The sequence below is a fragment of the Prinia subflava genome, chromosome 14 (assembly GCF_021018805.1).
Source record: "Prinia subflava isolate CZ2003 ecotype Zambia chromosome 14, Cam_Psub_1.2, whole genome shotgun sequence".
In the NCBI taxonomy this organism is placed as follows: domain Eukaryota; kingdom Metazoa; phylum Chordata; class Aves; order Passeriformes; family Cisticolidae; genus Prinia; species Prinia subflava.
In genome coordinates this window covers 4,413,126-4,425,519 of record NC_086260.1, presented here as the reverse complement: position 1 = coordinate 4,425,519, position 12,394 = coordinate 4,413,126, and the positions used below count along the sequence as shown (strand labels likewise).

General features: G+C 48.2%; 1 protein-coding gene across 1 annotated transcript; it reads right to left on the bottom strand.

Moving 5' to 3' along the window:
• Positions 1-1,551: 1,551 nt before the first annotated feature.
• Positions 1,552-8,710, bottom strand: LOC134558129 (2-epi-5-epi-valiolone synthase-like). The gene is made up of 5 exons (XM_063411696.1): positions 8,264-8,710; positions 5,393-6,026; positions 3,514-3,747; positions 2,612-2,864; positions 1,552-2,008 (listed from the first exon to the last, which is right to left on the bottom strand). The coding sequence occupies exons 1-5, from the start codon at positions 8,434-8,436 to the stop codon at positions 1,917-1,919; spliced, it is 1,386 nt and encodes a 461-aa protein (XP_063267766.1). The 5' UTR covers positions 8,437-8,710; the 3' UTR covers positions 1,552-1,916.
• Positions 8,711-12,394: the final 3,684 nt, after the last annotated feature.

Sequence of the window (12,394 nt, the reverse complement as noted above, 5' to 3'; positions counted from 1 at the left end):
AGAGCACAGGATTGTGTCCAGACAGTTTTGGAATATCCCCAGTGAGGGAGACTCCAGACCCTCTCTGGGCAGTCTGTCCCACTGCACAACAAAGGAGTTTTTCCTCAGGTTTAGGTGGAACTTCGTGTGCATCAATTTCTGCCTGTGCCTTCTTGTCTTATTGCTGAGCAGAGCCTGTTCCATCCTCTGACTCCTCCCTTCAGACGTCCATGGGCCCTCAGCTGCTGTCCTGTTGCACTTTCCTTTCTGTTCCAGCAAAGCTGGTGGTGCTGGTGCATCCCTGAGAGAAGCAGGGATGCTCTCCCCACAGTGGCTGCTGTCAGAAACCCAATGGGTGAGCCTGTGTTTGATGGTCTGGAAAAAGGAGACAAGTTCACTGATATCCTCAGCCCTGGGCTTATTTAACTCTGGGCATTATAGGTTTATTTCTGACAAGTTGTGGCTCTGAGGATGAGCTCTAAAGCTCCTTGGTAGGATGGTAGCATCTGTGTGAAACCCTGTCCTGAAACTGGAGAGATGCACTGCTCTGGAGAGGCTGAGCAGGGCTTTCTGTGTAGTTTTAACCCTAACCCTTAAACCCTAACCCTAACCTCTTCTCCAGGCTCAAGAGGAAAAGGGATTTATTATGTCAGCTCTATGCCTCACTTCTCAGTCTCTGTCAAGCACACGCAAATATTCTCAGGCACACACTGTGGGCAGCAATGCAATCATTAGTTCAAAACTTGTTCAATTTTAGTAGCTTTTATTACTTTAGCAAAACAGAAGCCAGCACATCAGCACAAACTGGTATGGAAAAAAAAAAAACCACCAGGGGAAAAAACAAATAATGTTGTAAATAATTCAAAGGCTGTTTGTTGATTGCAATTCCTTGATTGGACCTCCAGGGAGAAGGATGGCATTACTTTTACATTTTTCACCATCAGCATCCATTATATAATCTGCTCTGGGTCTGCCAGGATCCTGAGACGTGACACTGAGGCTGCTTGAAGATAATAAACTTGCTTGGAGTCCTCTAATTTCTATTGGTTTTCTCCAGCTGGCCTTATCTAAGCAGAAAAGGCTGAGATGGGAAAGGAGCCAGGCTCTGACAGGTACGAGGAGCCCTGTGGCAGATGTGGGGACACCAGGGGCTTCTGCAGTGTTGCCAGGAGCCCAACTTTGTCCTTAGGCAGCAGTGCTGCAAATTGTGCCCTGTTTGTGACACCGGTGGCTGGCAGGGCTTACAAAGTGAAACCACCACATCCTTTTGGGCAGCAAGAGGAGACTTGCCAGCATGTCCTCAGTGCCTGAGAGCCCAGAGACAAAGGGCTGCCAATCTGCCAAGGGACAGCCCCCACGTGCCTCACAGCAGCGATATTTGCTGATCTCTGCCTTGTAATGCTGCCATTCCCTTACACTGGTGCAAAGGCTGGCAGATGAGCTTCTTTGGTTTGCTCTTTTGAATGAGAGAAAACAAGAAGAACACTAAGAAGAACAGAATGACCAGTCAAGGCGATAACCTACTTGAAATATTTTATACAGCAGAGAAATTTTGCATGGTGCCATACCATGGTCTATGAGTCAGCTACACCTGCTCGTGTCAGGGGTCCAAGCTCAAGCAATGGTGGGATACCAGTGGCAAGGGCCATGGCAGTTACCAGCTTGGATTAACTAAATAAATGAATAACCCTGCTCACTTCCCCTGAAAGAAGACCGTTTGCTATGAACTACACTACAGGCACTCGGTGGTTTCACTTGTGAGCAATCACTTCTTCAGCAATAATAGAGTCCCTTTCAAACAAAGCAATTGAAGAAGGTAAATCACATCAGATGCCAATATTGCTGCTTGTTCCACACAGCTCTGGGGTGTATGCAGTTTCACGGGTGCTTCCAGATTTGTCTTGTTCAAAATTGAGTTCTGCCCACTGCCTTACAGCTCAGGCCTGGGGCAGGACCTTGGGTTTGCAGTCCTTGACCCACAGCTCGTATGCTCTTTTCAGGGTCTCTTCACTGGTGTCATTGAATATGTCTGGAAAATAAGAATTGTAGTTAATAGGACATTCTGAGGAACTTTTCCTGCCTGCACGCACTGACTGGCAGAGCCACTCCGGTTTGTGAGGGCCTTTTGTGTTGTGTGTACAGACTGAACTTCATGGAAATGGTGTGAAAAGGAAAGAGATGCCAGAGATCACAACCTGGTCCCATGCACTGTTTCTGTGTTAGGGGTTGGTTGGCTTTTATTTTTAAATCTTATGAGCATTTCATCCCTGATACTGAACACATATTATTTAGTCTATAAGTATTAGTTCTAGGCACAATAAAAAATTAAATTCCTTTTGCCAAGGGCTATTTAACAAAATTTTTAAGTATAGCAGAGGAATTGTTTTTTCTCTTTTCCCCTTGCTGGTTTGTCTGCTGGAGCACTGCATTTCCCTTCGCAAGGTGAATTGATTAATCACAACGCAATTAATTACACCCCGGGCCTTAACGGAGTTCTGGGGCTTGCACACAGGAAGCATCCCCTCTCTCCACAGGTCCACCAAGACGTGAAACAGAGCCCAAAAACACAGCTGCAAAGCACAGAGCACATTCCCCATGGTGCCACCACCCACCATCGCCCCTGGGGCGGTACCTGCCACGCCGAGCCCGGTGGGCAGCGGCATCCGCGGCTGTCCCCCGCTGTGCTTGAGGCGCTCCCGCAGGGCCCTCTGGATGAGGGCCCAGCTGCAGCCGCTGTGCCACACGGGCAGCTCCAGCCCCTTCATGCACTGCAGGATCTGCTCCTTCTCCTGGGCGTCGAGGAGCCCGCGCGCGTGGGCCACGTACGTCATGAAGGCCATGTCGATGTTCACGGCCTCCCCGTGCATCAGTGACGGCAGGACCCTCTGTGGCACGGTGAAGGTGGGTGGCAGGGAAGGTTTGGGGTGGCAGAGAGGAAATAAATGGGGTTTATTTCTAGGAGAGTCCCTGGAAGTCGACATTTGACTCACCGCGGTTGCTGGGTGTTGGCGTTTTGTGATTTATGGGTTGCTAGGATGATCTGTTTTACACGTGATTAATCGCAGCTAAAATCTCCCCTAGGGATCGAGGATCTGATTCTCCTCCCATCTAAATCACCATGAGATGGAAGGATGAGCTCTGAATATTGAATAAGGTGCAGGTGTCCCCCCTCATTCCTCAATGGCAGTTTCTCCCCAGCAGTATGGGCTGTGGCCTCCATGCCTTTGTGCTGTTACAGTTCATGTTGGTGATTTCTAGTGGCTTCACTGGAATCTGGTTTTCTTTGAGCTTCAGTAAGTGCCCAGTAAGAAGCCACAACTAGGGTGAGGTCTGAATTGGAAATGGGTGGGGGTGTGGGGGAAATGGGGCAGGAGAAGGAGTCCCTTTGACACCAGGCTGGTGTTTTGGGTGACCTGGGGGTAGCATGTGCAAGTCTGGAGCTTATCTCAACTCCTTTTCACAAGGGTTTCATGCAGCCTAGTGATTTTTTTTTGTTTTTTAAGTGGATATTACAATATAAAGTCTGTCACTCACCATTTCCAGCTCTGGGCTAATAAGGTGGCCAAAATCAACCAGTCTGTCCAGGTCATCCTCCCAGAGGTTGGGAGCCAGCTCTTCCAGCATGGTTTCAATGGCAATCCTGGTAGTCTGCAGAGCAGCATCCCCATGGTGGGCAAAGCCGTTGCAGGACTGGAACTTGGTGTCCAGCAGGTATTTTCCATGGTTCTTGAGCAGGTCAAACAGCCCTTTGTGTTTCATGAGGGCCATCTGGGACAAGGAATAGAAGAGATAATTAAGGATAATTGTCTGATCCTTGTATGTGCTGTTGGAAACTTGAGTGTTTCAGTAGATTGGACTGCAATAACATGTTATACACTAGCAAAGAAACACCTGCACATGTGGTACATGGACAAGCTGTGCCTGTGTAACCTATAAAAGGAGTTTATGTAGACACAGCATCTGGTTATCACAAATACATCTGGGATGTGTTCAGCAGGTCTCTAGGGAATGTGACCCAGTGCTGTCACACATTGTCAGCTGTGCTGAGTGAAGGTGTGTGCAAAAGGCAGTGTGGAAATGCCAGTGGGACTCTGGTAAAATGGCAGAGATGATGGGAGCCCTGGTGTGCAAGTTCCCCTGCTGCTGGGCAGCTCTGCCCCTGCTGGGGCTTTGCTCCCATAGCCCAGCAAGTGGTTTGTAATGAGCTTTGGTACCTGCAAGGAAACTCAGGACTGGATGGTGGCCATCCCCAGGACAGGGACTGAATGGTGGCCGTCCCCAGGACAGGGACACAACTCCCATCTAATCCTTGGGGTTGCTCTTTGGGCAATGGAAGGAGGGAAATACTGCAGTATAGAGAATATGAGGGTTTAGAAGTGATGTCCTTGTTAGAAGTAAATGTTTTTTCCTTCTCTGACTCAGGCATTAGCCCCCCCCTGCAGTGGGGAATGGTGACCTGAGGATTTCATAATGCCTGGCAGAAACCTTCAGACATCCTGGGGATTTCTCACTTGCAAGCACTGAAAATTGCTGTTGATGAACTCATCCCTAATACACTTTAATAGCTTGGACTCTGCTTTATCAAAAGTTTCCAAAGCTCTCCAGACATAAAGCCATTTACTGTGCACTTTCCAGGTAATTTTAGAAGCAGAATTTGCCTCTCAGGAGATAGATTGACCACACTTGACATACCTACTGAGGTAGGTACAAATGATCTTGCAGATTATTAATCCCCATCATAATGAGCCTCAGATTCTCTGCCAGGAGTTCATTACAGAGTGCTGTGGATCAGTCACAATGGAAAGATGAGTCTTTTCTTCCCTAGTTTTGCTGTGTCTGGTTGTGAGTTTTTGCCGGGTCTAGCTGTAAGTTTTGGAGTTTCCTCTGCAGGGTTAGCACTGGACATTGAGTGTAAGGGAGGTTCTAACAAATTTAGCAGGTGTAAAAAAATATATATATATAGTCTCAATGAGAGTTAAAAGTCCCCATGCACCTTTGATGGCCTACCTTAATTTCTCTAAGTTGTTTATACAGTGCTATGGATGCTGCTGGACATTCTCCTTTTCAATACTTAAAAGGGGCAAGAAAGATGAGGACAGACTTTTTAGTAGAGCCTATTGTGACAGAACAAGGGAAAGTGGTTTAAACTGAAGGAAGACAGATTAAGGCTGGCTGTGAGGAAGAAATTTTTTACAATGGGGGTAGTGAAACCCTGGAATGAGTTTCCCAGAGGACTGGTAGACGCCCCATTCCTGGAAATACTCAAGAACATGTTGGATGGGGCTTTGAGCCACCTGATCTAGTGAAAGGTGTCCCTGCTCATCACAGGGGATTTGATTTGGTGACCTCCAAAAGTCCCTTCCAACCCAAACCATCGTACAACTTCAGCTTTGAAAACTGCAAAAGTTCTTACCTTTAAAATTTCCCCGAGGCCGTTGGAGATGTGTCGCCGGGGGATGCTCTGGATGAAGGATCTGTCCAGGAAACTCGCCACGGGCGGGGTGTAGCCCCCGAGCTTGTTCTTACACTGCAGGAAGTTCACCCCGTTCTTGGCCCCCACGCTGGCATCCACGTAGGAGAGGAGGGTGGTGGGGACCCGAATGTAGGGGGTGCGCCTCCGGTAGAGCGACGCGGCGAGGCCGACGATGTCCAGGCACACGCCGCCACCGATGGCGATGATGGGCTCCGTCCGCCGGTCCAGGCTGAAGTTCTGCACCTCGTGCAAGATGTTCAGCACCAAGTCCATGGATTTCGTTTCCTCGGTGGTCGGCAGGGCGAGGATTTTGTGCTGGACGTTGTTCTCTTCGAAGTACGCCCTGACTTTGGAGCCGTAAAGTTTGTCGACGACTTCGTCTATGACGATGAAGCGCCGCAGTTTCCTCTTGCTGGCGGTGGCGAGCTCTATTTGCTGGGGGTCAGGGATGTGGCCCCAGAGCAGAGTGGTGTTAGAGGGCTCCAGAATGTTGTATGTTTCTACCACTTTGTAGCAGAAGTAGATGGGAGCTTCAATTATCCAGGAAATCCCACCTTCGGAGACGCGCTCGCCTCTGGCAAGGATCAGAAAACACGGTTTGAAATCGTTATGCTCCTAGTTTGACCTTTGCATGTCTGAATTAGTTTAAGGATGTAGCTGGCAGGTGAAGAATCTAGAGTCTCCTGCCCATGCACTGCAGAAACACTGGGCTCAGAAATTTTATTCATGGAGAAACTCTCTGAGGTTTTAGTGAAGAGTTAAATGTCTGAATTCCTACATAGCATTAAAAAGATACAGTCCAGAAGGGCTGGGACATGTTTTTCATGCTAGAAGTTTAAAACCCATAATGAATGAGCCAGCCCAATCATTTCAGCTTCCAAAAAGGGAGTGGGGAAGAGAGGAGGTTGCCAAAATTTTCCATATTTATGGAGGAAGCATCCTCTGATGCTGTATCTGGGTGATAGGAGTTAATTTGTACCTGTCTATCTATAAACAGCCACACGTCTCTATTCAGACCAGTGTTTCTACAATGCTTTAGTTAAACTAGCAGATCTCTACCTCAAAATAGATGTGATAGAAATAGTAAGTTTTCCTGGAAAGGGAAAGAAAATTGTTTGGAGGTTGGGAAACATCTCCATACTGGAGTTTTCAAGGGTAAACAAAAGCCAAAATTAATTATCTTTCTAAAACAGTGAAAAGCACAACCCTACAACCTCTTCCTTTTGTGGGATGGGCAAACTAGGGAAAAATAAAGTTGGGAATCAAAAAAAAAAAAAAAAAAAAAAAAAAAAAAAAAAAAAAAGGCAGAAGGAAATAGCAAAATGTTTTTTATATAAGACTGTTTCTTGAGCTGCATTTCGGTAAAAAGTGAGTTTCTGTGATATTCATTGGATAATCAGATTTCCCTACATGCCCAATTTCTTTTCACATGCCTGAGCATTCACTTAGAGGTTGAAATAGATGCTTCCCTGCTTTCTTTACTAAATTGTCTCTAAGCCCTTAAACTCCATAGCTGTTAAAGAAAACCAGTGAGGATTTACACTTTCCAGAAAATTTCTTCTGGATTTTTCAAATGCAGTATCAGAAAAAGCACCATTGTGTACATTTTAATGCACCATCCTACAGCTGTATTTAACTATGTGTGCATTCATCTCTGGTGTGTGACCCTTCTAAGAGATGGTTTGGAATGTTATTTGGTGGAATCAGCTTTGGGTGCTGCATGGTGCAACCAGTACCCACTGCAACCCCTCTGCTGTATGAAAACAGTAGTGAATTTGGGGCTGAACTTGGCTTTGTGGGAGCATATGTCAGCTGAGGATTTTTCTGGGTGTTCTTGGGCCCTAGGTTCATCCTTCTATTGGCTGAGGTCCAGCAGGCTGTTTTTTGGGTCTGCCAAAGTCCTGCTCTACCTGCTGCAGCTCTGCCTGGGTGATGCTCGTGCGCGGTCACTGCCAGCGCTGGTGAAGGTCCCTCTGACCTGGCTGAGAAAAGGGTTAGACTTGTGCTGTTAAAATCTGAGCATGACAAAGACTGGAATACTTCTGACATGAAAAAGAGAGCTGTATTAAGAAAGATCTGCATTATCAATGGGGATCCATGTGCTCGTGAAAAGGAATATCGTGTAATTAAAAGATAATTAACTGGAGATGTACTATCAGCAAAGAGCTGTATGTGTCCCTGGGGGAAATTTGTCTCTGCTCAGTCTGAAGCAGCATTAGGTGACTTCTGCAGTTTGAGGGATGTGTTAAGGGCTTTGCTTCTGCCAGTGACAGTCTATTTTTCCCACCTACCCTTTTCATTTGTCTGCGACCACCTCTATAAACCCATCTGTCTCCCATGCCTCGGCGTGAGATTTTGCACACACAGATTGCAGTTTCACAGAAGTGGAGAAAAAGAGCCCAAGTGAAGCCCACAGATGTCCCTGGGTAAGCTTTTCAGAAATTCCTGTCTACAAAAATGGAGGCTGTTGATAAAATTCCCTCTGTAACTCAGAGCTGTGTCAAGGACCATTGCAACCGCCTGTGCCACCATACTGAACGTGTTCCCAAGGACACATTCACAGGTTTATACACACAGGTCAGGTTGGATGGGGCTTGGAGCATCCTGGTCTAGCGGAAGGTGTCCCTGCCTATTGCAGGGCTTGGATTAAATGACCTTCAAAGATCCCTTCCAGCCCGAACTATTCTGTAATGCTCTAATCTGTCATTGCGGGTTGAAGCCGCCACGGTGCCCATGATGGTTTCTCCATCCCACCAAGAAGACTGCCCAGTTTGGCCGGCCAGAGCAACACAGCCTCCTTCCTATACTCACATTTTTGCCTCAGAGAGGGTGATCTCATCCTCGTCGTTGGAAAGGGCTTCTCCTTTCTTGACACGGCACCACGTGCTCTTGACTCTCACCAGCTGGAAGTCCGTCTGCCGGGGCTCCTGGGGCACGGTGGCTGCTGGGGCCGCTGGGGCACGCACCTCTTCTGTCACCAGCATGCTTGCAGAAGGTGAGATCTCCCTATCCAGAGATCTCCCATCACTGGGTGCCTTCGAGGTGCTTTTTAAAGGCTCCGGGGTCACCCGGCATTGGGAGGGGAGGTCTTGTCTCCATGTGAGGGACTAATTACAAAACTGAGCTTACCTAATCCGGGGTGCACGCTAACGGTGGCAGCAGCGTTTGGAGACACGTGCAAGACACACCAGGATGGGGTTGTGTAATCAGCTGGTTTTGTAATGCTTCAGATGTACAATAGGAGTGCATACATTCACTTCCAACATGATGCCCTACAGCAAATTTAAAGTTATGAAAGGCAGTTTGTGTGATTCTTCGTATCATTCAGGAACCTCCTCTGCTGAGCAGAGCCTCTGATCTGGCTGCAGCTCTAAGCTGCTCGTATGGGATGAGACAGGAGCAGAAGCATGGGGATCACCAGCTGGTTAAATCTCTTTTGAGCTCACATTCCTGGGAGCCTCCTGAATTGAGGAACAAAAACTATTTATATAATATATATTTTAGCTTTTATGATGGGTTTAAAAAAATTATCAGAGAGGATTTATCTCCTGAAGGGCTGTTTGGGGCATGAGCTGGGTTTTGATCCCCACGTGACTGGGGGATGCACAATTCACTTTTCCATGTGATCTTCCAGCTGGGGCTTTTGGAGGGCCCCAGGCTCAGGTTGCCACACGAATTATTCCCTTGGCATACAGCTCTGTGTGCTGAGCAGAGGAAGATCTTCCTTTGATTTCACCAGCAGTGCCTGAGGGCACAAACCTGTCTTTGCCACCTTCTCAGCCGTGTTTCTGAAAACTGTCCTTGTTCAGAAACAAAGATCAAGAAAACCAAAATCAGATGTAAAAGCAGAGGCAGGAAAAAATGGGTCCTATAGAACCCATTGGACAACCCTGTGTCATTGCTTTGAAGGTTCAATTGCAGCCAAACTCACTTTGGAACCTTCATCTATCTCAAAATTAATACTGAGAAAGAGTTGCAAGAAAAATCTCCAAAGCCATGTAGCCCTGCTCCAAGAAGTGTCTAACTCCTGACTCCAGTCCTCACTGCTGGCTTCATCTCCAGATGGTAAAGTGCTTTTTAATGAGGACAGGCTGTTAACCCCATTTTGTAGAAGAAGAAAATAGAGTCCCAGAAGTGAAACAACTTGCCCAAAGTCACCTTAAAGCTAGTGTGTGTGGATTAGATGGCACACTAAAGCTTGTAGCTTGTTTACCAAATACTCATCTGAAATTTTAACTCCCAATCTAAATACAAATTTTTTGCTTTCTGCAGGAACTGCAATTCTAATGCAGTTTGTTGTTTACTAAATCATAAAATAGGTATACCAAGTATATCAGGAGGTCTGTTTTCTTCATCTTGTTTATTTGTTCTAATTAATAACAATAGAGTCAGCATTGAGACTTCTTTTATTTGCTTTTCTTTTACTCTACCATCATGTCCATTTACTTATTTTCTATTTATGCCTCCCTGTTCTGTTCTGGGGACACTGAAGTATCTTCTGTCACATTTGAGAAGTTGACAAATTAACTTTGCACAGTCCAGCTGCTTCCCAGCACCGATGGCTTGCATGCCTCTGTACCTTCCATCCAGCAGAAGAGCTGCCAAGAGCCCTGTCTGAGCTCCCCCAGCCTGTTCACCTCCCCTGCCCAGCCCTGGGCTCTCTCTGCACACCTTACAGGTACACTGAGTCAGTCCTGGAGTGAATGAGCCCAGGGGGATACATCCCAGGGGTGACAGATGCTGTTCTGGTTATGGGGCAGTCCATATTTCCTCATTACCTTCAGTCTGTGTTTCATATGAATGAAAAGGAGATGCTTTTCAAAAGGAGCCCACCTCGGCTCCATCACATGCTCTTCAAGGACTTTGCTTTAATTCCTCACCAGCCCTCTCTGCCCAGCCCTGCTGCAGGCCACCTTTTGGACACCTTGGATGTTCCCACTGCTTGCTCCTGATGGGCTCCTGGGACCCTTTCTTGGGGCTCAGATCAACTGGTACCCAAGTGACACAACCTGCCCAGTGTTTGGCTGTATGGGGCAGTGGTGACCTTGTGGCTCAGGACCACTTGTAGATAATCTGGGGTTCAGATTATCTGTACCTGGGAGATTTTTGGCCCCATAGCTGGTGGTTTAGCAGGGGCATGTCTGTGATAAGTAATTAGAAGGTTATGAAACTGCCAAATACTCCTTGAGAGCCAGCAGCTTCCCAAGGTCAGGATGTGAACTTGCTCTTATGTAAAGCCAAGGCATTGGCAGTCGGCTCTTTTGTTGTGCCTTTTTCCTGCCAGGTGCTGTTGGATCTCACCTGGTGCCTGTGCTCTGGTGGGTGCAGCCCCAGCCCGGGGCCATCCTCCCCACGCAGCCTCTCCCCAGGGCTGGGGCTCTGCCCTGCTGAGTGAGGGAGGAGACTTTGGCCGGGCACCCAGCACCGACCTCCTGCTCTGCAGAGGCAGCAAACCCACCACAGCATCCTCTGAGGCCAGGGGACCAGAGGGAACATGCATAACCCTTCAGGTAAACTGCCTGTGTGGGGTGGGGAGCTCCAGGAGAGTGATGTGACAGGAGGGGACACCGTGTGACGCCCTGGTCCTGGGTCCCCACCTTCCCCGTGGAGATGGGACCTGCAGGCTCTGTGGCTTGGCAGCAAGCAGCAGAGGGGGGGTTTGGCAGGGAGAGGAGAGAGGCTGAGCACAGGAGATGGGTTTGCAGGAGTGAAAGGAGTGGGACAGTCCCAGAAGAGAGGAATGGTGGGGTGGTGGACACTTGCAATGTCACGAGAGCTTTGGCTGTGACTGATTTCTGGTGGATTGTGATGCTTGTTTTGCAAATAATTTCTCTCCCTAATGGACCACAGGGGGGATTCAGCTTTTCAACATATTTTCTAGCAGTAGAACCTGTAGGAAATGCATCAGCCTTGCTTGTTCCTGAAGCTCAGTCAGAGTTTAGATCCCTGGCTCCTGCCATGAGCAGCAGTTTCCCCTCTCTGGCTGCTTCTTTCCATTCCTCCTCATCCTCCCACTCCATCCCTGAGCCCTGCTTGGCTTTTGCTGCAGGCTCTGGCACTGTGGATGCTGAGGCTAAGGCTGGGCAGGCTGAGCTCTGCAGGGACCCCCTGCAATGTTTGATGGGCACACACTCAGGTTTTGGCCACAATGCCCACCCACCCCTGTCCCCACACAGGCTGTGACATGCCCCGTGCCAGGACGTGTATTCACACACTAAGGCAAAGAGGAGAGGCTGGGAATAAGCTGCTGTCAATGCCCCAGGAGCCTTGGTGAATGTGATGGCTGGAACTGTTTGGGGTGATTTTAGCAGACTGGATTTCCAAGCGCTTAGCACCAGCAGCTCCTGCCAAAGTGCTTGGCACAGGAGCAGCAAACAGGCTGGCAGCAAAGTGTTCAGGTGGATCAGGTTCAGTGCTGTGCCCTGGCTGGGAAGGGGGGCTCGTTTGGAAGGCACTGCTGGGGCTGCAAAACAGATCTAGAGCCTGGAAGGTGAAATGAGGATAGCCCTAAAATGGGAACCAAAGATTTGGTCTTTGTGGTCTCACGTATTTGCTTTGTTTTTGCCAAATCCTGGCTGTCTTCTTGTCTCTGTGCCTCCTTCAGAGTGGCCCCCTGCAAACAGTAAAGAGCCCTCCTCTTTTCCCCACCTAAAAAGTGCCATCTGAGCACAAACTGCAGAGTTTAATTGTGATTCTGGAGCAGCAGGTCCCTCCATGGCACTGCACTGCCTGTCTGCTCAGGGGACTCTGATGTCCCACATGTACAACCCTGCAATCCTGACTCCTGACTTTGGTGTGAATCAAAAGTTCCTGATTTCAGACAGAGTGGAAGCTGCAATTTATTATTCAGCTTAGTTGTAAAACAGGGTGGCTATGCTGTCAGCACCTGCCCAGGAAGATGCTGGGAACCATTCTGCTGGCAGGAATGATCTATTTTAAGAA